Source organism: Thamnophis elegans, chromosome 4 (assembly GCF_009769535.1).
Source record: "Thamnophis elegans isolate rThaEle1 chromosome 4, rThaEle1.pri, whole genome shotgun sequence".
In the NCBI taxonomy this organism is placed as follows: domain Eukaryota; kingdom Metazoa; phylum Chordata; class Lepidosauria; order Squamata; family Colubridae; genus Thamnophis; species Thamnophis elegans.
This window is the reverse complement of record NC_045544.1, coordinates 136,752,116-136,777,561: the sequence shown is the minus strand read 5'-3', so window position 1 is coordinate 136,777,561 and position 25,446 is coordinate 136,752,116. Positions and strand designations below refer to the sequence as shown.

Genomic DNA, 25,446 nt, shown 5'->3' with positions numbered 1-25,446 from the left:
GAGATTGGACAGCGATTGGTCTGACATAGCATAGGATCTCCTGCTTGAGCAGGGAGCTGGACTAGAAGACCTCCAAGGTCCCTTCCGACTCTTATTCTTCTGAAAAGGATAATCCACCTACCCTAATAGCCTGTCAGATCACAGCTAATTGCCGTCTCTCTTCATTGTAACAGATCAGCATGACTTCACTTTCTCTATCGATCCTCAATGTCGATCGGGTAGGATGGGCCGGGCACGGGGGATTATAGTGGCCTGAAGGAAGGGCCAAGGTGTACTTTCATTCTGCAGAGACGCCACGTTTCCCAAATAATGCCAAGCTGGCAACTTTCGACTCAGGTCTCTCAAACGGAAGCTTTCACTGTCGGGAAAAGAGACGTTGACGGAAAATCCCATCAAGACCATTGAAGGGAGATTGGAGAAGTACGGAAGGAGGCCAGCTTTCCTTCCACGCAGTTAGTTTTTGCGTACAGGTAGGCCTCGATTTATGACCACAGTGGAGCCCAATGTTTTTGTGGCTAAGCGTGGACCTTTGCGGCAGCCATGAAGCGAACCACTGCCGTTGTTCCGTCTGCAACACAGTTGCTCCTCCATTGACTTGGCTTTGAAAATCCCAAAAAGTGATCGCAGGCTCTCGGGACACGGCGACCGTCATAAATGTGAAGCAGTCGCCAAGCGTCTGAATTTTGATACTGCCTTGGCTGCCAGTGAGAAAATAGCCATGTCCCTTTTTTTTCAGTGCCATTGTCACTGAATGAAGGATTGCAAAGTCAAGGGCTACCGGCGTTTATTTATTAAATTTATGTGCCGCCCATCTCACTGTCGAGCAAATCTGGGGGGAACTGTGCATCTTTGGGGAAGGAAGGGAGGGAGGGAGGAGAATGAGAGGGAAGGAAAGAAGAGAAGGAAGAAAGGAAAGAAAGAAAGAAAGAAAGAAAGAAAGAGAAATAGGAAGGGAAGGAGAGAGAAGGGGGAGGGAGAGAAGAAAGAGGAAGAGGAAGGAATGAAGGAAGGAGAATGGGAGGGAGGGAAGAAAGGAAGGAAGGAAAAAAGAGAAGGAAAGGAGGAAAGCAAAAGGAAGGAAAGTAGGAAGGGAGAAGGGGAGGGAGAGAAGAAATAGGGAGAGAAAGAGGAAGGAAGGAGAATGGGAGGAAGGGAAGAAAGGAAGGAAAGGAAGGGAGGGAGGGAGGAAAGAGAAAAAGGGAGGGAGGGAGAGAAAGAGAAAGGAAGGAAAAAAGGAGAAGGGGAGGGAAGGAAGAAAGAGAAAACAAAAGAGAAAGAAAGAAAGACAGGAAGGAAGGAAGGAAGAAAAAGAAGGGAGGGAGGAGATAAGGGTTTTGGAGGCTACATAACATGAATATTGGAAAACTATTGTCATGTCACCCCTAGTCCTTCTCTTCGATTGACTACACCTTCCTAGCTCCCTCAACTGTTCATCCTATGATTGACGTTGAACCCCTCTTCCTTGGGGCAGCCCCTCAAATATTGGAAGACTGCTATCGGGTCACTCCTATCCCTTCTCTCCTTTAGACCAGACATGCCTAGTTCGCGCACCGGTTCATCATACGATTCCACCTCCAGGCCTCTCATCCTCTCTGTTGCTCTTCTCTGCACTCTTTGTTTTTTTCCCTAAGGGCCTTTCAGCATCTTCTTTGTATCCTGGTGACCAGAACCGGAGCCCTGTATTCCAAGTGTTAATTCCAAGATTATTAATAATCAACTTCAGTTCCGCATGCCAAGGATCCGCATTAAGGCCGGGTCTCGGTCAATCAAAGAAGAGGAGGACAAGAAAGCCGGTGGGGAGGTGGGGGAGCGGAATAAGGCAAAAATTAAGATAACCTTAGCTAGACAGATGCGTTGAGCAGCTTAGGTTCCCCGCTTGGAAATGAAAAAAAAACCCGCCTCATTCTTGAAATTAAAAGAGATAGATTATGTCTGTACTAGTCAGGGCGTTTTAAATCACATCGTTAATGGTTTTGTGGGGATAAGAATAAACCGTAATAGCAAGCATCACCTTCACCGGGATTCCCCTCCTCCTCCTCCTGCTTGCAAAAAGCTTTCTTAAATATGAATGCATGCCACGAGACGGGCATTTTAGCCAAGGGCACACCAAGAAGGAAGAAATGGATTTGTCCTCTGCAAATCAAGTTAAAGATCTAAAAGGAGCCTTCGGTTTTTTTCCTTTTTAATTTGTTTTTTTTTTTCATTAAAACATCTTAAAAAAAAACACAAAAAAAACCGCTTTAATGAATTAGAGGAAAATGTGATGCCGCAAACAGCTGTTGGGTGTTTGATAAACCTAGGCTGAGTTGCTTTCATTTCTGTTCCCACCCACCCACCCACCCCTTTAAAAATTGCTCCTCCGTTGTCTCTAGTCCAGGGCCTTAAGTGAGATTGAGCTGAATGCCGAATTTAGAGAATATTGCTACCACGTTCACCAGGTGAAACCTTAAGAGTGTAAGGTTGTAGGAACAACTTTGTGCCTCCAGATTGTGGAACTACAATTAGACTAGAATAGAATAGAATAGAATAGAATAGTTGGAAGGAGTTGGTCGTAAATTGAAGACGACTGTAGTGGATTTTTAAATGGGGGATTCCATCAAATTCACCGGCTGATGTTTCAGCCTGTTTGATCTCTCCTTATTTTAGATATAGAATAACAGAGATGGAAGGGACCGTGGAGATCTTCTAGTCCAACTCCCTGTTCAGGCAGGAAACCCTATACCACTTCAGACAAATGGCTATCCAACATCTTCTTGAAGACATCCAGTGTTGGGGCATTCACAACCTCTGGAGGCAAGTTGTTCCACGGACTAATTGTTCTCACTGTCAGGAAATTTCTCCTCGGTTCTAAGTTGCTTCTCTCCTTGATTAGTTTCCACCCATTGCTTCTTGTTCTACCCTCAGGTGCCTTGGAGAATAGTTTGACTCCCTCTTCTTTGGGGCAGCCCCTGAGATATTGGAAGACTGCTATCCTGTCTCCCCTGGTCCTTCTTTTCATTAAACTAGACATACCCAGTTCCTGCAACCGTTCTTCATAGGTTTTAGTCTCCAGTCCCCTAATCCTCTTTGTTGCTCTTCTCTGCACTCTTTCTAGAGTCTCCACATCTTCCACGACCAAAACTGGATGCCGTATTCCAAGTGTGGCCTTCCCAAGGCTTATAAAGTGGTATTAACCCTTGATTCTATCCCTCTGTTGATACAGCCTAGAACTGTGTTGGCTTTTTTGGCAGCTGCTGCACACGGCTGGCTCATATTTTAATGTTTGTCCACTTGGATCAGTTTCAGTAAAGACACATGAATAGACACAGAGATAGACATAATAGGGGACAGAAAAAGTTGGCTGAGGCAGATTCAGCATATTTATCCATGTTTAGCTGGGAAGAAAATGAATCATAGAGTCAAAGGGACGGAAACAACCTTGGAGGTCTTCTAGACCAACCCACCGCTAGAGCTGAAGATCCTATCCCATTCCGAACAAATGGTGGTCCAATCTCTTCTTAAAAGCCTCCAGTGTTTGGCGCAGACCTTCCTTCTCAAGAGGCAACTGGACTTTCTGGTTTTTCTTTGAAGATGTTTCACATCTCATCCAATGAGCTTCCTCAGCTCAACCGAGGAAGCTTCTTGGACGAGAAGTGCCTCTTGAAAAAGCACCTTTGGGGCATCCATGACCTGGATGACGGAGAATCTCCATAGACCTCCAGCGTTGGAACAACCCCAAGTTCAGGAGATAAATCCTTTCACTTGTTCTCACGATCAGGAAATTTCTCTTTAGTTGTAGGTATGATCTCTCTTTAAAGACTTTCACCATTACGTCTTTTCCTGTTTCCTGGGTGCTTTGGAGAACAAGTTGACCCCCCCTTCTGTATGACATCCCCCCCCATCCAAATATTAAAAACGTCGGTGAACTATTAACTTTTTGATGATTTCCCTTGGCTTTCCCAGGCAGCTTATTACCTCCTCATTTCTGATTTTGTCAACCCAGCTTATACGTAACAGCTGCCACTAAATCCATCTTTCAAATGCTTCTAGTCTCAGTTGTTGTTAGTTGCGAAGTTGTGTCTGACCCATCGCAACACCATGGATAACATTCCTCCACGCCTTCCTGTCTTTTACCATCCTCTGGATCCATTTAAGCTCACGCCAGCTGCTTCAGTGACTCCATCCAGCCACCTCCTTCTCTGCCGTCCCCTTCTTCTTCTTTTCCCCTCCATCGTTCCCAGCATGAGGCTCTTCTCCAGGGAGTCTTTCTTCCTTCTCATTAGGTGGCCAAAGCCTTTGAGTTTCCCCTTCAGGATCTGGCCTTCTAAAGAGCAGTCAGGGTGGATCTCCTCTAGGACTGACCGGTTGGATGGCCTTGCAGTCCAAGGGACTCAATGCAGGAGTCTTCTCCAGCACCAGAGGTCAAAGGCCTCCATTCTTTGGCGCTCAGATCTTCACAGCCATCCATTGCAACTGGGAAAACCACAGCCTTGACTATACACACTTTTGTTGGCAGGGGGATGTCTCTGCTTTATAGTCTGCTGTCTATCGTGCCATCGCTTTCCTCCCCAGGAGCAAGCGTCTTTTAATTTCTTGGCTACAGTCCCCATCTGCGGTGACCTTGAAGCCCAGGAAAGTAAAATCTGTCACTACCTCCCTTTCTTCCCCATCTATTTGCCAGGAATTGAGAGGGCCGGATGCCATGATCTTAGTGTTCTTAATGTTGAATTTCAAGCCAACTTTTGCATTCTCCTTCTTCACCCGCATCAGGAGACTTTTTAGTTCCTCTTCACTTTCTGCCATTAGCGTGGTATCATCTGCATATCTGTTGATATTTCTCCCGGCAATCTTAATTCCAACTTTTGATTAAGCCCTGCCTTTCTCATGATGTTCTTTGCATATAAGTTAAATTGGCAGGGCAACAGTATACAGCATAGTGTCACCCTGCCTAGTCTTAGTGCAAGAACCCAAATCAAGGTATCCTCAACAAATGGCCATATCCATATCCATATCCATTCCACTCCACTCCTATTCTATTCTATTCCATATTCTATTTTATTCCATATTCTAGTCTAGTCCATATTCTAGTCTAGTCCATATTCTAGTCTAGTCCATTCTAGTCCATTCTGTTCTTAATTCTATTCTATATTCTATTCTATTCCATTCCATTCTGTTCCATTATGTTCTTAATTCTATTCTATTCTATTCCATATTCTATTTTATTCTATTCCATTCTGTTCTTAATTCTATTCTATTCATGTTCCATTATTCTATTCTATTCCATATTCTATTCTATTCCATATTTTATTCTATTTCATATTCTATTCTATTCCATATTCTATTCTATTCCATATTCTATTCTATTCCATATTCTATTCTATTCCATTCCATTCTATTCCATTCTGTTCTTAATTCTATTCTATTCATGTTCCATTATTCTATTCTATTCTATTCCATTCCATATTCTATTCTATTCCATTCTGTTCTTAATTCTATTCTATTCCATATTCTATTTTATTCTATTCCATTCCATTCTATTCCATTCTGTTCTTAATTCTATTCTATTCATGTTCCATTATTCTATTCTATTCAATTCCATATTCTATTCTATTCCATTCTGTTCTTAATTCTATTCTATTCATGTTCCATTATTCTATTCTATTCCATATTCCATTCCATTCTATTCCTTATTCTATTCATTGAATCTTCAGTTTGATGTAGAGTATCATCGCTCCCATCCTGGACACGAGACCTTCAAGCCACTGGGTGTCTGTTGTTATTGTTTTTCCCTTTGAGCTATGTCTTGTACGGCTACCACCGCCCCACCCTTTCAAGAGTTAATAAAGCCCCCCCTTTCCCCCGCACCCAACCTGTGCTGATCTTGTAGCTTTGGCGCAGCCTTAATCTGTAAGCTTGATTACCTCCTAACCTCCACGTCGCCTGACGCAGCAGGAGGTCGGGGCGGCGGGGGAGTGGGGTGGGGGGAAAGGCGAGGAATTATACAGCCGCTTTTGTGGCACGGTGCCCAGCGTGGCCTTAAGAAGGAGAAAGCATTTGGAGAGAAGGAAAAAGAGGGCACACAACGCGGGCCAGAGCCTCCCAAGGCAGCCACAGAGGGCAAGATCGACCCCGGGGGAGCAAAGGTGGACGGGGAAGGGGACCGCCTGGCTGTTAGGCAAGAGGTGGGATTTTTTGGACACCTCTCGGTCATCCTGTATGACCTTCTCCATCCCTCCCCAGTTATTGCAGGCAGGTTGCGTTGGACTTCACTCTTGGAGTTTATTAAATCCCCTTCACTTCCGCTTGACCGTTTCTGATGCCGCTGTTTCCCCCACCACCACCACCACCCCCGGGCATTCTTCGGGAGCTGACTTCGCCGGGGGAGAGCCTTTACTTCAGGGATGGCGAACCTTTCCCGCACCGGGTGCCCAAACCTGAACATGCGTGCATGCGCATGCATTTACGTGCACCAGATCGCCGGAAAAGACCAGCAGGCCAGCGCACACATGCCTGCTTTTGGGCTGTTTTCTGGGCCAACCCCCCCCCCCCAAACGCCCTGAAACTGGCCCAAAAAAACCATCTGAAAAGGCTCGAAAACGGCCTGGTTTTTGGCCATTTTCAGGCACTCCGGTGCCCGCAGAGACCAGCTAGAGACATCGTGCGTGCCCACAGATAGGGCTCTGCGTACCACCTCTGGCATGGGTGTCATAGGCTCTACTTTAAGGATCAGATCTCGATTTCCAATAGAAGAGAATATTTGATTAGAGGTTTCCAATAGAACAGAATATTTCATTGGAAGTTGACTATAGAACAGAATATTTGATTGGAGGTTTCCAATAAAAGAGAATATTTGATTGGAAGTTTCCAATAGAACCGAACATTTGATTGGAGGTTTCCAATAGAAGAGAATATTTGATTGGATGTTTCCAGTAGAAGAAAATATTTGATTGGAGGTTTCCAATAGAAGAGAATATTTGATTGGAAGTTATCAATAGAACCGAACATTTGATTGGAGGTTTCCAATAGAAGAGAATATTTGATTGGAGGTTTCCAATAGAAGAGAATATTTGATTGGAAGTTTTCAATAGAACTGAACATTTGATTGGAGGTTTCCAATAGAAGAGAATATTTGATTGGAGATTTTCAATCGAAGAGAATATTTGATTGGAGGTTTCCAATAGAACAGAATATTTGATTGGATGTTTCCAGTAGAAGAAAATATTTGATTGGAGGTTTCCAATAGAAGAGAATATTTGATTGGAGGTTTCCAATAGAAGAGAATATTTGATTGGAAGTTTCCAATAGAACCGAACATTTGATTGGAGGTTTCCAATAGAAGAGAATATTTGATTGGAGGTTTCCAATAGAACTGAACATTTGATTGGAGGTTTCCAATAGAAGAGAATATTTCATTGGAAGTTGACTATAGAACAGAATATTTGATTGGAGGTTTCCAATAGAAGAGAATATTTGATTGGAAGTTTCCAATAGAACCGAACATTTGATTGGAGGTTTCCAATAGAAGAGAATATTTGATTGGAGGTTTCCAATAGAACTGAACATTTGATTGGAAGTTTTCAATAGAACTGAACATTTGATTGGAAGTTTCCAGTAGAACTGAATATTTGATTGGAGGTTTCCAATGGAAGAGAATATTTGATTGGAGGTTTCCAATAGAAGAGAATATTTGTAGCTCAGGGTTGATTGGCGGGGTCCTTGAAGCTCTCTGAGCTGGGTTGGTTTCTTGAAGACGTTTCATGACCCAACTAGGCAACATCATCAGTGCTGGGAGGGAGGGAGGAGGACTGCGGGGTCCTTCGAGTTCTCTGAACTGCTTGGGTTTCTTACAGACGTTGCAGGACCCAGCTAGGTAACATCATCAATGTAAAAGGAAGCAGGATTGGGCCTCTGTTTAATTTACAAGTGGTCTGTCCTGTTAGGGTTAGGGGGAATGTTCTTGGTGGTTCCTTAATTGGGGGTAAAGAGAGAGTGAACCCCACTGCCTTCTAGCCCTGATGACGTTACATAGTTGGGTCATGGAACGTCTGCATGGAAACAACCCAGCTCAGAGAGCACCAAGGATCTTATAGTCATTGTCTTCCTCTTCCTCCTCCTCCTCTCCCTGCAACCCCCATTCTCTTCTGGGGAATTCTGGGAGTTGAAGTCCACCCGTCTTAAAGGGGGCACAGCGTGCAATGTTTTTTCACTGAAAACCTCCCCTCCAGTTGAAAAGAACTCCAGATTGGCAGAGGACGACATTCCTGTGATTTTTAGGAGAGATGATGATATCATTTGCCCATTTTAAAGGGTGTGAGTTATTTCTCCTGGAAGCGACATTTCGCTGCTGTGTTAGTGACACAAATTTCCTCTTAGGCAAAGTCTCGGATGAGCAGTTTGTGCCTTCTCACACCAAAGCTTCCTTCAAAGCAATGCTCTTTCATTATGAAGCTGTTTTGTCTCTCCGTGTCTGGGTGTGTGCTGTGGTTGTGTGTGTGTGTGTGTGTGTGTGTGTGTAAACAGCAATCTCATGTGGAAGCAGCAAAACCACACTACGTTTTTTCTCCTCCACTTCAAAGCGAACCTCACTGCTGTCTGCTGTGTGTGGCCTTGTCTCCCTTTTAGTATCGGGTCCTTTTATTTCATTTGGTGCCCTTGATCTTGGCTATTTGCTTGCAGACGTTTTATTACCCAACTAGGTTATATCATCAGTGCTGAAAGGGAGTTGCAGAGTGGAGGAGGATGGTAAGAGGGAGGAGGAGGACGGAGAGGACAATGACTGTGGGGTAGTGACTGCTTTATGAGCTTGGTTGTTTGCTTGCAGACGTTTCATTACCCAACTATGTAACATCATCAGTGCTAGAAGAGAATGGGGATTGCATGGAGGAGGAGGTGGAGGAGGAGGAGGAGGGAGAGGAGGAGGTGGAGGAGGTGGTGGTGGTGGTTCTGGGTCCTCTCTGATTGATTCAACAATTCAGGGCTCAGGCTCAGGAAAGCTGCTATAAACATGCAACTCTACAGAGATTTTGCCAATATAGTAACAGCACTTAGACTTATATACCGCTTCACAGTGCGTTTACAGCCCTCTCTAAGCGGTTTACAGAGTCAGCCTCTTGCCCTCAACCATCTGGGTCCTCATTTGACCCACCTCGGAAGGATAGAAGGCTGAGTCAACCTTGAGCTGGTTAGGATTGAACTGTTGGCAGTGGGCAGAATTAGCCTGCAATAGTAATCACAAGGAAGGAAGGAAGGAAGGAAGGAAGGGTAATAGCAATAGCCCTTAGACTTATATACTGCTTCACAGTGCGTTTACAGCCCTCTCTAAGCGGTTTACAGAGTCAGCCCTGTTTCCCCCAACAATCTGGGTCTTAATTTTACCAACCTCGGAAGGATGGAAAGCTGAATTACCCTTGAGCCAGTAAGGACTGAACTCCTGCTCTGGGCAGATTTAGTCTGCAATACTGCATTTTAACCACTGTGCTACCATGGGAGGGAGGGAGGGAGGGAGGAAGGAAGGAAGGAAGGAAGGAAGGAAGGGCACCTATACACCTTCTTCATAGTGCTTTTACAGCCCTCTCCAAGCGGTTTTCAGAGTCAGCCTCTTGCCCCCAACAATCTGGGTCCTCATTCTACCCACCTCGGAAGGATGGAAGGCTGAGTCAACCTTGAGCCTGCTGAGATTCGAACTGCCGAAGTGCAGCTAGTAGTCAGCTGAAGTATCCTGCTGTGCTGCACTCTAACCACTGCGCCACCTCAGCTCTACTCTGTTTCCCCAAAATAACCCCCCCCCCCGAATAATAAGTCCAATTGGGCTTTTGAGCGCATGCGCTAAAATAAGCCCTCCCCAGAAAATAAGCCCTCCATGAAAATATTGCAACGCAGCAGCATCCATGAGGTGACCACGCTCGCCACCTCCTGCACCTCAAAAAGAATAAGACCCCCCCCCCAAAAAAAATAAGGCTAAGCGTTTATTTCGGGTGTAAAAAAAAACCCCTGTCTTATTTTTGGGGAAACACAGTAGAATATAGGTAGTCCTCACATTACCACCATTCATTTAGTGACCAACTTAAGTTACAACAGCACCGAAGAGAGCGACGTACGCCCAGTTTTCATACTTACGACCATTGCAGTATCTCCGCGGTCACGCGATCCCCTTTTGCGACCTTCCGATGAGCAAAGTCGACGGGAAAGTCAGGTTCACCGAGCGGCTGCCTGATTCCCTGAACAACGGCGGCGATTCGCTTAACCACCGTGGCCCAAAAAAGTCATAAACTGGAACGCAACTCAGTTGACCATTGTTTTGTTCAGCCAGGGAAATTTGGGGCTCCGTTGCGGTCGTAAGTCGAGGACTGCCTGTGTTTAACAGCGCAGAGGTCCTGGCTTGAGCAGGGTTGCTGGAGGATCGGTGACCCTCCGTTGACCTCGGGGGGCGAAAGTTGCAGATCGGAAGTTCCTAGCGGAGAATAACAGTGGTTGACATATTCTGATTTAAATAGCAATGCCCTCCGTTTAAAATATGGTTCATTCGTGGGTCAAACTGTCCTTAACTCGGTTTAATTGAATTAAGATGGGTAAATGAGTGATATATGCAGGCCGTAGAGAAAGAGAAAAGTGTTCCACAAATCTCTGTTATCCTTTCCCCGGATGGTGTAAAACGAATCAATTAGAGGCATGTCAGAGTACCTTTTACACCCACATGCACACTTGTGCAAGCACACACAAACCTTCCCGGCTTTGAAATTTCGAACGAAAGAAGAATGAATCCATTTTTTTTTAAGCCTGGTTAGTTTTATTTGCACTTCCCCTTTTGCTTTGAGGGAGGAGAGCGGCTGGGCTGCGGGCATGATCTTTCGTTTTCTTTGTTCTGTTGTTTTGGAAGATCTTGCCCGTTTCTCACAACCCTGGGCATCGCGTTGGCGCACAAAACGGAAGGAAGGCAGCAGTGAAAGTTCCCTTTGGCACATCTCTAGCAAAATTTAAATTAAAAAACAAAAGTTGGCAGGAAACGTCAGAGCTCTTGTCTACCTTTTATGCAGAAGAGCACTGGGGGTGGCATCAAGAGAGCAATTAGCCTAGAATCATTACGCTTTCACAAACAGTCTAAATCCAACCCTCTTGAATTCCATTAACTCTTCTCTAGGCCAATTTGGTATTGACTGTAAGTTGACCAGATTCTTCTGTACAAATCACCTTACTTTAACTGGAATTTAATATCGGGTCCCAATTCGATCTGTCTGTCTGTCTGTCTGTCCAACCCACCTACCCATCTGTCTGTCCGTCCATCCGTCCGTCCATTGGTCCATCAAACCCACCCACCCATCCGTCTGTCCGTCCATCCATCCATCCATCCATCCATCCATCCATCCATCCATCCATCTATCTATCTATCTATCTATCTATCTATCTAATCTATCTATCTTTCATCTCTGTCCATCCATCCATTCATCCATCTATCTATCTGTCCATACATCCGTCCGTCCATCTATCCATCCAACCCACCTTTCCATCCTTCCATGCATCTGTCTGTCTGTCTGTCCGTCTGTCTGACTCTGTCTGTCTGTCTGTCTGTCCATCTGTCCGTCCATCCATCCCATCTATCTATCTATCTAATCTATCTATCTATCTATCTATCTATCTATCTATCTATCTATCTATCTATCTATCTATCTATCATCTCTGTCCATTCATCCATCCATCTATGTCCTTCTATCTATCTGTCCATCCATCTGTCCGTCCAACCCACCCATCCACACAACCACCTGTCCATCCATCCATCTATCTGTCCATCTGTCCATCCAACCCACCCACCCACCCATCCATGCATCTGTCAATACATCTATATATGTCTGCCTGTCTGCCTGTCTGTCTATCATCTCTATCTATCCCTCCATCCCTACCTATCTACCTACTTACCTACCTACCTACCTACCTATCTTGTATACTGTATGGTAACAGAATATACCATTAATGCGTGCAATTCATAAAAGCAGCATAATAATTTTTTTCTCAAAAGGAAAACCCCAGAACAGTGAATTATTTTTAAAAGCTCACAATACAAATAAAATTATGAATCAAATTAATTTACCTACAAGCAGTTCCCGGAGTGACTAAACCTACAGTCTGATATCTAAAGCACTGAGGCGTGGACAGCAGCGTTCTCGAGATAATCAGTGTATTTTATGCAGGGATTCTGGGGATCTTCTGAGGGGGCTTCCCCCCCCCAATACAATAGAAAGTTTGCGGAACATTCACCAAGTCATAGTTAGAATGATCAACCAGCTCCCATGTGTATCCAAAACAGGTCGTCCTCAGCTTCCAGCCACAATCGAGCCCAAAATGTCTGTTGCTAAGTGAGACAATTAAGTAAATTTTGCCCAATTTTACGACCTTCCTTGTCAATCACGACATGTATCGCTGCAATGGTTAAGTCAGTAACACGGCTGCTAAGTGAATCCCGCTTCCCCGTTGACTTTGCTTTTGAGAAGGTCGCGAAAGGGGGAAAACACGACCCCCGGGACATTACAACCGTCATAAATGCGAGTCAAGTTACCAAGCTCCTGAATTTTGATCCCGTGACCATGAGGATGCTTATAATGGTCATAAAACGTGAAAAGCGGTCGTAAGTCACGATTTTCAGTGCCGCCGTAACTTGGAATAGTCACTAAATGAACGGTCGTAAGTCGAGGACTATCTTTTTGGCAGCTGCCATGGTTGGTTCAGATCGGGATCAAATGATTATCTTTGGAGATTGAGTAGAGGTCATTCTTCAATTCCTCACCGATTACCATTGGTTGTTTTCTGGCAGATGTTTCATTACCAACTAGGTAACATCATCAGTGCTAAAAGGGGGAAGGAGGAGGAGGAGAATTGTGGGGTCCTTGGTTCTCTTTGAGCTTGGTTGTTTTCTTACAGACGTTTCCTTACCCAACTAGGTAACATCATCAGTGCTAGAAGGGGAAAGGAGGAGGAGGAGAATTGTGGGGTCTTCAATGCTCTCTGAGCTTGACTGTTTCCTTGCAGACATTTCCTTACCCAACTAGGTAACATCATCAGTGCTACCTGGCATCTTGGGAGCCAATTACCAAAAGTCTGAATTTTGATCACAAAACAGGGATGCTGTAATGGTTGTAAGTGTGGAAAAAGGTCATGCGCATGCACTAAAATAAGCCCTCTCCGAAAATATGAGCAGCCATGAGGTGACCACGCTCGCCACTTTCTGCACCTCAAAAATAATAAGACCTCCCCGAAAAGAAGGCCAAGCGCTTATTTGGGGGGGTCAAAAGAAAATAAGACCCTGTCTTGTTTTCGGGGAAACATGGTAGGAGGAGGAGGAGAATTGTGGGGTCCTTGGTGCTCTCTGAGCTTGGTTGTTTCCTTGCAAACGTTTCCTTACCGAACTAGGTAACAACATCAGTGCTACCTGGCACCTTGGGATCCAGTTACCAAAAGTCTGAATTTTGATCACAAAACGGGGATGCTGTAATGGCTGTAAGTGTGAAAAACGGTCGTAAGTCACTTTTTTCCATCCTATTGTAACCTCGGTCGCTAAACAAACTGTTGTACGTCAAGGACTATCTGTCTATAATTCCTTCCCGCCCCCAGCAAGATCCATGAAGCGTTTTCGGATGCCATCTGAATTGACGGCTGTCCTTAGAAAAGCCATCGGGGCATAGGACGTGTGTGCGGCCTCTTGCCAAGGTTTGAGTTGTGCAAAAAACACAGCCTGTAAACGGTTTAGGTGACAAATCTGTCACATTTGTCCTGCACTTCGAGAGATTGGGAGGAATGGGGGGGGGGAGGAGGGTGCAGGCGTCCAAATCCTCTCTTGTAATTGTGCGACAAATCGGATTCCTGGATTGCGACTGGAAAGCCTTACACAAATAGTGTGGCCCATTAATTTTATCACCCACGGTCTTGCAGGCAGGGCCAGATGGCTTGCTGTGAAACAGCCTCTGGGAGGGGGAAAAAAAAGAAGATTGGAGAGCAATTTCACAGGTTTTTGGTTTTTTTTTTTTCATTAGTTAATCTGCGCTCGAGACCTTTCGAAGATCTCATCGGTTTTAAGTCACTCGGTATTTGTGAAATTCCTGGCGCGGCGTGCGAAAAGCTGATTTCCCATCCAAGCTGCCAAGCTGGACCTTAAGATGGCCAGTGGTTAAAATTGGGGGGGGGGATGAGGAAACACATCAGTCCGGCTTCGTTTTAAATCATGTTCGTTTGTTTTTTTAATTTGTGTTTAGATCAGGGGTGTCAAACTCAAGGGCCAGGCGGTCCCGATCCAGCCCGCAGGGTGCTTAGATGTGGCCTGTAGGGCCGCCCTGCAAACAGCGAGGAACTGGCCCGCCTTACATGGCCCCATCAGGGGTGGGTTCTGACTGCTGATACTGCCATTTCGCGCCACACGTTTCATATGGTTGATGTGCTGCGTGCATGCATGTGCAGTACCCAAAAATGCTTCTGCGCATGCACAGAAGCAAAAACATAAGATGGTGCCGCTTATGGCGCCACCGAGAGAACCACTTCAGGGGAGTGGCAGGCCGAGTTACTACCTACTCATCTGAACTGGTCCGAACCGGTAGGAACTTACCTCTGGGCCACACATCTTAAGAGTCACAACTCTGGACGGTTCCTAACAGTGAAATAGAATCAAATAAACAAAACATAATATAAAACACGGGTGTCAAACTCAAGGTCCGGGGTACTTATGTCCTGGAAACAGTGAAGGACCGGCCCACGGTACTTGTGCCAGTGAAAGCGGAACTCGTGAGGGCCACCTGCAGTCCTCAAGAGCTCCGTTTTCGGCTGCAATGGCCTCCTGCAATCCTCTCCCGGCAAAAACGGAGCTCATGAGGACTGCAGGTGGCCCTCCCGAGCTCTGTTTTCACTGGGAGAGGATTGCAGGAGGCCATCGCAGCCGAAAACGGAGCTCGAGAGCCCGTTTTCTCTGACAGAGCATTCGGGCCTCCACAGGTGTCCCCGATATGAGTGACAGCGAGGTGGCCATGCCCCCCCGACCACTCCAGCCCCCTGAGGTCAAACACAATCCTGATGCGGCCCTCAGAGAAATCAAGTTTGGCACCCCTGGTTTAGATTGTTAAAGAGAATTTAACAGATGAGTATCCACTGATTATATATGTGGGTTGTTTTTTTTAATTTTCATTGTAAACAGCTCAGGATCTTGGACGATGGAGGAGTCTATAAGCTGAAAGAATAAATACAGGTGGTCCTCGGCTTATAACTGGGATCAAACCATTCATTTAACGACCAGTCAAAGTTACAAAGGCACTGAAAAATGTGACTTACGGACATTATTCACACTTACGACCATTGTAGCATCCCATGGGGTCTTGTGATCAAAATTTGGGCCACTGGCATGTGTTCATGACGGTGGTTATACTGTTCCAGGGGTCACGTGATCCCTTTTTTGCGACCTTCTGACAATTAAAGTCACTGGGGAACCCAGATTCACTTAACGGCCATGTTACTAACTCTACATCTGCAACCGTGTCAAGAAAGGTCGTAAGATGGGGCAAAATTCACTGCTCAGCAATGGAAATGTTGGATTTAGTTACGGTTGTAAGTCGAGAACTAAATACATAAATAAATTCTAGTAGATATTTTTGGCAATGATATATAAATTTCGGATACTTTTATGATGTACCCACATTATCTTTTCTTTTTTCTTTTTTTTTCCTTTTCTCTTTCTTTCCTTTTTTCTTCTCTCTTTTTTCTTTTTCTCTTTTCTCTCTTCTTCCTTCTTTTCTTTTACGTCTTCGTCATTTACAGACCAGGAGTTCGCCGTGTGCCAGCTCTCCAGTCTTTACTGTCTCTCTCAGCTAAACTACTCATCGACCGATGCACATAAACCATGGGATTTGTAGTCCCCCACTACTCAAAAGACCATCACCTGCCAATTCCTTCCAATCCCTAAGATGAGCCGTCAAAGTTTAGCTTTGCGGAAAACGTTTTCCTTCCTTTTACACGAAGACTGAAACCAGCCCAAGAATGAGGCAGTAGACGAAATGAAATTGAATGGAGAAAGATTTAAGAGTGCATTGATGTGAAACAAGTGGCTGCTTATTTATTTCCATAACGCATCGTAACTTGAAGCAGAACATAAACAATAATGTGTTTCCCCAAAAACAAGACAGGGTCTTATTTTCTTTTGACACCCGCCCCCTCCTGAAATATTGGCCTTATTTTTAGGGAGGTCTTATTGTTTTTGAGGTGCAGGAGACGGCGAGCTTGGTTCACCTCATGGCTGCTGCTGTGTTGCAATATTTTCGGGGAGAGCTTATTATTTTTGGGGTGCAGGAGGAGGCGAGCATGGTCACCCTATGGCTGCTGCTGTGTTGCAATATTTTCGGGGGAAGGGCTTATTTTAGCGCATGCGCTCAAAAGCCCGATTGGGCTTATTATCCGGGGAGGTCTTATTTTCGGGGAAAACAGGATATGTGTATATCTGTAGCATATATAATACTTATATTCGTATGCAAGAAAGTAAAGGAAGTCCCTGACTTACAGCGGTTCATTCAAGTGACTCTTCAAAGTCACAGTGGCCCCGAAAAATTGGATCCGTGGTCGTTTTCCACACTTACGTCCCACGATGAAAATTCAGGGGCTTGACGATTAACTCCTCTTTACGATGGTTGCTGTGTCCTGGGAGCATGCCGTCCTCTTTTGCGACCTCAAGGGGGAGGACACCAGATTCACTTAACAACCGGTTTTAAGAACTGCCGCGATTCACTTAAGAAACGTGGCGAGAAATGTTGTAAAGCAAACTGAGCAACATACATTTTGGCGGCTCAATGGTGGCCGTACGTTGAGGACTTCCTGTACTTGCTTTAACCCGCGCTGCTAATTTTAATCTTTGACTTTAACGGTTTCTGCACTTCTCTTCGCCGTTTAATCATTTCGTATGGTTAATTATGGCGTTGTAAATCGCCCCGGATTCGCTCCCTAGCGCAGGGGGGGTGGCTGGCTTATAAATTTAATAAATAAAACGAACGACTGAGTGAACGAATGATCTGTCGATTGTCCTTTTGGAAGGCTCAATCCTTTAAAAACTCCTGCTCGGCGCATCCCGGCGCCCCTTTATATGGCATTAACCATATATTGATTTTTAATTCAATCTGCGCCCAGGGAATATAAGTGCACACAGCACACAGCAGAATGGAAGTGCCAGGGTAAGTTACGATCAAGCTGCCATGTCACGTTGCCGGAAAGCTGTTAAGCACTCCAGTTCATTGTGTCTGAACCTCACCCTTAAGTGCCATTTGTCCTTTAGGCAGTTGGATAAAAGCACCCGTCTCGGTGACAATAATTCACCCAAACTCATAAGATTTGTATACCGAGATCAGGAGAGAAAAAACTCACATTGTTGGCCGTACATTAGGGACACGGCTCAGGAGACACCGATGGTGTCACGAGTTTGCAGCGGCCTTCCAGATTAAACCCGTAGCTACGTACCCCTGGTTGTGAAAGCGAAAACACCGACAAGAAGACAGTCGACTCGTTCGAGCCAGGATGCTGGAGAAGGCTATTGTTTGGACAGCAAAGGGAACCAACAAGCAAGCATTGGAGCGCATAACACCGGAAGTGTCACTGGGAAGCAAAATCACGAAACTGCATCCCACTTACTTTGGCCGTGTTCGTGCGGGGGAACTCACCGGAGAAAGTAATTATGTTGGGGAGAGTTAGCGGTCAAAGAACAGGGCGGCTAGACGCCATCAAAGCTGACACTAGCTGGAGCATAGAACAACTCAACAAAATGGGAAGATGTGGCAAGATTTGGCCCGTAGAATTGCCGTTCATTCGGACACGATCAAACGGATCACATCCTAATTAAAATGGATTACCTCCCATAGACCGATTAGATCTCACAGGTTAGGTCTTCTCCGGATTCCATCTGCCGGCCAATGTCGGCTGGCGACTCCCCGGGGGAGAGCCTTCTCTGTCGCAGCTCCAGCCCTCTGGAACGACCTCCCCGTGGAGATCCGGACCCTTACTACCCTCCCGGCCTTCTGCAAAGCCGTTAAGTCCTGGCTGCTCCAGCAGGCCGGGGGGGGCTTTCGAAATATCCAGCCCCACGGAAACTGTGACTGTTGTGTATTTTAAATGTGTTGTTTTGTTTATTTATCCCCTTCCCTTGTTTATTGTAAGCCGCCCGGAGTCCTTCGGGAGTGGGCGGCATACAAGACCAATCAACATCAACATCTGACATCCCCTATGTTGGTGCAGCCCAAATTTGCTTATGCATCAGGCAATTATGAGCAATTCATAGTCCTTGGTATGAATGGATCTGATCCGTGTTTGATACTCTCCTCTCTCTGTTTTCGTTTATTTGTTTTAACCGGGGTATTATACTTTTATTTCTGTTTTTTTTTTCGTATGACAGTTGCTCAGTTAAGCAATACTAGGATACTAAAAACCCAAATAGTCTAAAAAGAAAAGAAAGACTAGGGGTGACATGATAGCAGGATTCCAGTATTTGAGGGGCTGCCATAAAGGGTTCCACCACAAATCCGCGGTAGACTAAAGCGCGCTCGACGAAAACGCGTACGTGATGTCATCACAGCGCGACGAAAACGGCACGCTGTGAGCGGTAAATTTAAAATTAACGCGAAAACCTTACCCTAACCCCCCCAAACCTAACCCTAAACCTAACCCTAAGCCTAACCCTAAACCTAACCCTAAACCTAACCCTTAACCTAACGCTAAACCTAACGCTAACCTTTAACCTAACCCTAAATCTAACCCTAACGCTTAACGTAACCCTAAACCTAACCCTAGCCCTTAACCTAACCCTAAACCTAAACCTAAACCTAACCCTTACCTTTATGTGAATCGGCTTGCTGTAATTTTATTTTAATTTTAATTTAATTTATTTTTAATTTTATTGGTCGCGCTGCTGATGACGTCACGTACGCACTTTGATCGGGCGCGCTTTAGTGGACCGCGGTTTTGATGGGTCACGGCCATAAAGGAGAGGGGTCAGCCTCCTCTCCAAAGCACCAGAGGGCAGGACGAGAAAGAACGGACGGAAACTAATCAAGGAGAGAAGCCACCTGGAATTAAGGAGAAACTTCCTAACAGTGAGGACAATTAACCAGTGGAACAGCTTGCCACCAGAGGTTGTGGGTGCTTTTTCATCACTGGAGGTTTTTAAGAAGAGTCTAGACCAGAGGTCCCCAAACTTGGCAACTTTTAAGACTTGTGGACTTCAACTCCCAGAATTCTCCAGCTGGCTGGAGAATTCTGGGAGTTGAAGTCCACAAGTCTTAAAAGTTGCCAAGTTTGAAGACCTCTGGTCTAGGCAGTCACTGTCTGAAATGGTATAGGTTCTCCTGCTTGAGCAGGGTGCTGGACTAGAAGACCTCCAAGGTCCCTTCCAGCTTATTTTTTTCAAATTTATATACAGGTAGTCCTCGATTTGCCACCATTCATTTTGCGACTGTTTTGAAGTTACAACATCCCTGGAAAAGGTTACTCGGGATCGATTACGACCCTTACAACATCCCTGTGTTCACAACATTCGCTTAACAAATGTCTCACCACCACAGAAATGTCGGGCTTCATTGTTGTAAAGTTGAGGACTACGGTATTTCTCAAATTTAGAGACCATTCATCTTTAAACAATTCCATTGTTTTTTCCCTCCAATGCCCCCAAATCAAGAAAGTTATGCAGTCAAAACAACCTACATTTATCACCCTGTTGATCAGTACCCATAGAGCAGAATTGAAATACCCTTCAAGGAAAGGATGATTATGTCTTTAAAAAACATTGGCCTTTCCAAAGTTTGGTGTTTCCCCAGTTAAAAGTTGCCTCTTTCCTTTAGAGAATTGTAGGGAGTTAGCATCCAGCCCTCTCCTAGAAAAATGAAATATTTAGGAAATATTAAAAAGGCAGAATGTTATGTTTCCCTGGATGAGGAATGGAGAAACGGGGCGGGGGGGGGGGGGGGCTTGAGGCAGGAAGCAGACCAGGGGTGGGTTTCAACCGGTTCGCGGCGGTCCCCGCGATCCAGTTGGTCGCCGAACCCGGAAGTAAGTAACTTCCGGGAATGGCGAAGCCCCCCACCCCGCGCGCCCGCGCGCGCCCACACCCCCTCCTTACCCGGTTTTGCCAAATTCTGCGCTTCCACGCATGCGCAGGACGCATACAGCGCCTGCGCAATCCTCCAGGAGCAATTGGAGCATCGCACAGACGCTAGTACGCATGCGTGCAGCGTGTGCACACGCGCGCTGCGCGCATGCGCGAGGACGCCGCCGGCCTCGTTCTAACTGAACCAGTTGGAACGGGGCGAGAAACCCACCCCTGAAGCAGACTCGCTCTTAATAGCCCCCACCCTCCTCAATAGCCCACAGCAGATGTCAGCACTTAAGAGATAAAGAGATAGCTAGGTCTATTCATAAGCAAATGCTCTCCTCCAAGATCCAACAAAGGTAGGATTAGCCCTCTACCCATCTCACCACATGGCACCTGAGAAGATTACATCACCCAGCAAGGCTCAACCAAGCCCGGGACTCAGGGCAGCCTACAGAGTTGCCCCTGCATGGCCCCATGGGAGTCTGACAACCAATCAGAATACAAGCTCAAATTCAAAAGCCCAGATAGAGTATAAAACCCAGACACTCTCAGCATCTCTGCCCTTTTTTCCCCTTCCGCCCAATATCTTCAAGCCATGTGGCCCTGTCCACCATGAAAACCATCTTTCCAAGCAGCCTCCATGTTTCCAGTGTCTTTTTCCCCACTTGGAGCTGAACCCAGAACCCAGAAGGACTTTTCTTCCAACAGTGTGCTTGCAACAATTAATTTGCTAAAGCTGATTGGGAGTCTTATTAATTGGCAAGCTCCTTAAAAAATGAGTGTGTCAGTTATAGCAGTTAGACATATACCGCTTCATAGGGCTTTCAGCCCTCTCTAAGTGGTTTATAGAGTCAGCATATCGCCCCCACAGTCTGGGTCCTCATTTCACCCACCTCGGAAGGATGGAAGGCTGAGTCAACCTTGAGCCGGTCAGATTAGAACCGCTGAACTGCGGTCAGCTGAAGTGGCCTGCAGTACTGCACCCTAACCACTGCGCCACCTCGGTTATGGAGACAGAGGCCGAGGTTTTCATTATATTTAAATTTGGATCCTTCGTAGCACCAAAGTGCTAGAACAAGCAATACGCAATAAGAATAAAAAACCCACTTGGAATAAAATGGCGTAGTATCTGTCCGTAAAACAACTCCGGAGTACGAATTGTTGGGCACAGCCGCAATTTACTTCCAGCCAGACATGAAGAGGCTTGGCTAACCATCCTTGACAGCTGTAATGCTGAGTGATGCTGAATATTAAGCACCTTCTCTGTGGTGACTCCCTCACTGTGGAACGTAAACCCAATGGAAATAAGATTGGAAATAAGATGTTATTTCCTTTAAGTGTTGTGGCCCGCCAGCGGCCTAGGAAGCTGGCAGCAGATTCGGACAGTGAGGAGGTTGGGGAGGAACATGGGCCAGTCCTGGAGTTTGGGGAAGGCTCGGACGAGGGCTCTGTGTCGGAGGCAGAGAGGGGGCCGAGGTCATCTGACAGTTATCAGCTGCCTTCAGAGTTGGACATCAGTTAGGCAGAGGAACAGCTGGAGCCTGTTCCCAGTCTGCACATGTGCAGAGTGGCCAGAGGAAGGGAAGCGCTAAAGAACCGGGGTCGACTTGGGAGTAAGGCTACAGGTGGAGGATGAATGGCCCCTCCCAGAGGTAATAAAAGAAGAGAGAAAGGGGAGTGGAGTTTGCAGGAGACCATTAGTTCGCTTAATTGGTTTGTGACTCTCCGAGACTCCTTGCCAAGTTTTGCAGCTCTCGGCCTGGCAGCTCTCCAAGCCAGATAAGGTCTGTGACTGTAAATCCTCCTTTGAAGACTTTGCTGGATGTGAAGGAGCAGAATTCACAGAAAAATTAATAAAAGGGTTTTTTGTCGGGACCAGGAGTTGGCTTCATTCTCTTGGGAAGCCTCCGTCAGAACAGGCCCATCTGGCGGGGCCAAGAAGAAGGGTCTTCTCTGTGGTGGCTCCCTCCCTGTGGAACATCATCTCTGTGGAGATAAGATCGGCTCCCACTTTGATACTCTTTTAAAAGGCTCTGAAGACTTGGTTTCACCAATGGGGCCTGGGGATCTCCATGTGGGATGGAGCCCATCAAGTATTTGGTTTGATCGTTGCCACCCGAGGGTTGAGGGGTTGATCGGATCTTATATTTCCAAACAATAATAACACAATAATACAATAGCAGAGTTGGAAGGGACCTTGGAGGTCTTCTAGTGGATTTTTAAAAGTGGGATTCCATCAAATTCACCGACTGATGTTTCAGCCTGTTTGATCTGCCCCTATTTTAGATATAGAATAACAGAGTTGGAAGGGACCTTGGAGGTCTTCTAGTCCAACTTCCCTGTTCAGGCAGGAAACCCTACACCACTTCAGACAAATGGCTATCCAACATCTTCTTAAAGACTTCCAGTGTTGGAGCATTCACAACTTCTGGAGGCAAGTTGTTCCAAGGATTAATTGTTCTCACTGTCAGGAAATTTCTCCTCAGTTCTCAGTTGCTTCTCTCCTTGATTAGTTTCCACCCATTGCTTCTTGTTCTACCCTCAGGTGCCTTGGAGAATAGCTTGACTCCCTCTTCTTTGTGGCAACCCCTGACATATTGGAAGACTGCTATCATGTCTCCCCTAGTCCTTCTTTTCATTAAACTAGACATACCCAATTCCTGCAACCGTTCTTCATATGTTTTAGCCTCCAGTTGCCTAATAATCTTTGTTGCTCTTCTCTGCACTCTTTCTAGAGTCTCCACATCTTTTCTACATCGTGGTGACCAAAACTGAATGCCGTATTCCAAGTGTGGCCTTACCAAGGCCTTATAAAGTGGTATTAACACTTCACGTGTTCTTGATTCTCTCCCTCTGTTTATGCAGCCTAGAACTGTGTTGGCTTTTTTGGCAGCTGCTGCACACGGCTGGCTCCTATTTAAACGGTTGTCCACTAGGACTCCAAGATCCCTTTCACAGTTACTACTATTGAGCCAGGTACCACCTATACTGTACCTGAGCATTTTGTTTTTCTGGCCTAAATGTAGAACCTGACTCTTTTCACCACTGAATTTCATTTTATTAGATAGTGCCCAATGTTCAAGTTTGTCAAGATCCTTCTGTCTCTTAACCTCTTTCAAACAAACGGTGGAGCCGATTTGCCGTGATTCTTTGGGGGGGGGGGGGGGAGAAACACAAGTTGTAATTTTTTTTTTGAAAAGTGTCCAGAACGGGGGAAAGGCTCAACTCTCAAGGACCACAACCTCTCTTTATTTGTCTTTTAAAATCGATACCTCCATCTGGGTGTTTTTTTTTGGTGACATTCGCCCAGGGGGGAAACGCCGGTCCCTTCCATCCCAACTGTGCGTCCATTGTCTCTAACTGTCAGGGTTGTAACACGTAAGACTGTTTGCATAGCGTGCTAACTTTCTCCGGGTCACTTCCAGTCTGAAGCTGTTCGAAATGAAAAACATGCCCCAGTTTGGGCTAAGAGCCGGGTCAACAGCTGGCAAGAGAGGATATGGCAATCATTTATATAAATATGCTTTCTCGAGCCTGCACAAAAACATTTTTTTATTATTATTTAAAAGGAGAAGAAGAAGGGGGGCGGCAGAGGGACTTTAAAAAAAAAAAAAGAACCCTCAACCCAACAGCTGGGAAGGGTTGAAAGTAGCCCGAAGGCTAGTTAGTTCCCTTCCAGATGGAAAGGTTAGATTGAGGCTAGCCAGGCTGCTCCGCGCAGAGACTTCCGCTTGGAGTTAGAAAGAAAACGCCGGCGAGCGGGTCCGAGAGGAAGCGAAGCTGCAAGGGTGTTTTGCGCTGTTCTTCACCTAACTTTAATCAAATAAGCAGAGCGTTTCCGCAAGGGAAGCCTTGCCTTGATTGGGCACTCATGCTTGGCGTTCTCTGTGCGTGCCGATCGCCAGCTCGGCTGCGGCACTTCGCCACTCGCACAAAGGGGTTTTTTTGTGTGTGTGTGTGCCATGTGCTCCAGCCTCTTTGGCACCCGTCGGAGCATCGGCCTGCGGCGGGATCCAGAAAGTGGAGTGCCACGACTCCTCTGCTGCCTTTGAATTTTGATTGCTGGAGGACTTGGTCGCAACATTTGCGCAGGCCCCCTCCGAGGTATGGAGAAGGCAGGATCTTCTCCTGAAAGCCCAGTTAAATATAACCGTTCTCTTCTCCCCCCTCCACACCCCCACCGGGTTCCTTTGATAACACGCAATGTGAGAAGTAATGACAGACTAAAGGCAGGGTAAGGACTGCATCAACCCCTACATAGGATTGAACAGGCAGAAGACTAGCGGAGCGAACACCCAACTACCCAACACCCAACACCCAATTACCTCCACTAGACCGATTAGATCCCACAGATTAGGCCTCCTCTGAATTCCATCCGCCGGCCAGTGTCGACTGGCGACTACCCGGAGGAGAGCCTTCTCTGTGGCTGCTCCGACCCTCTGGAACGAACTCCCCGTGGAGATTCGAACCCTCACCACCCTCCAGGCCTTCCGCAAAGCCCTCAAAACCTGGCTGTTCCGACAGGCCTGGGGCTAAAGAGCTGTTGCCCCCCGCCTCGAATGGTATGACTGTTGTGAGTTTTAAATTATATATTGTTATGCTTGTTTTTTAAATTTTTGTCTGTATCCCCCTTCCCCGGTTCAAGTTGTGAGCCGCCCTGAGTCCCCTTCGGGGGAAAAGGGCAGCATATAAATACAATAAACTGAACTGAACTGAACTGAACTAGCATTCAGAGGACATAAACGAAAACTCCTTAGTTGCACAATGCGTGGACAGATGAACCGTTGCTTCACCTGGAAAACGGTGAGCATCCTAGATCAAGCCAAATCCCCAAACGCTAGGGAATTCCTGAAAGCCCTAGCACCAGAGGTGGTATTCAGCCGGATCGGACTGGTTGGCCCGAACTGGTAGCGGAAATCACGGATGGGTCAGCCCACCCGCCCTGGCTCTATGTCGTCCTATTCAGTTGTGTTTTTTTTTTAGCAAAGCGCATGCGCGGAAGGCTGGGCACATGCGTGGACAGGGCGCGAGTACATATTTGCGAACCAGTAGAGAAGGTAAGTGAAAACCACCCCTGCCTAGCAGTGAGACCATGTGGCCATCAACAAGCACATAGAAATACAGGACATTTACATACCATTAAAAAGAGACAATCGAAAAGCTAAAACATCTCCTGGACGGCCCTAAAATCAGTACTTCCAAACTGGAATTGTCTTTCTCCCTTCCAAGAGAAAATGGCATTTTGATCTCTGCAGGAGACCTGCACAACGCATGGATAGATTGTCCCAAAGGTGTTTTTCCCAAGCGGCAACTGGGCTTTCTGGATTTTCTTTGAAGACATTTTCCTTCTCATCCAAGAAGCTCAGAGCTGAAGAATCCTC

The 25,446-nt window shown here is 46.1% G+C and overlaps 1 protein-coding gene across 1 annotated transcript in view; it reads left to right on the top strand.

Moving 5' to 3' along the window:
* BCAS3 (BCAS3 microtubule associated cell migration factor) overlaps positions 1–15,990 on the top strand; it is a 448,094-nt gene extending 432,104 nt beyond the window's left edge. The window contains 1 exon segment of the mRNA XM_032216614.1: positions 15,763–15,990. Within this exon segment, the coding sequence (XP_032072505.1) occupies positions 15,763–15,857 (95 nt within the window). The 3' untranslated portion in view covers positions 15,858–15,990.
* Positions 15,991–25,446: the final 9,456 nt, after the last annotated feature.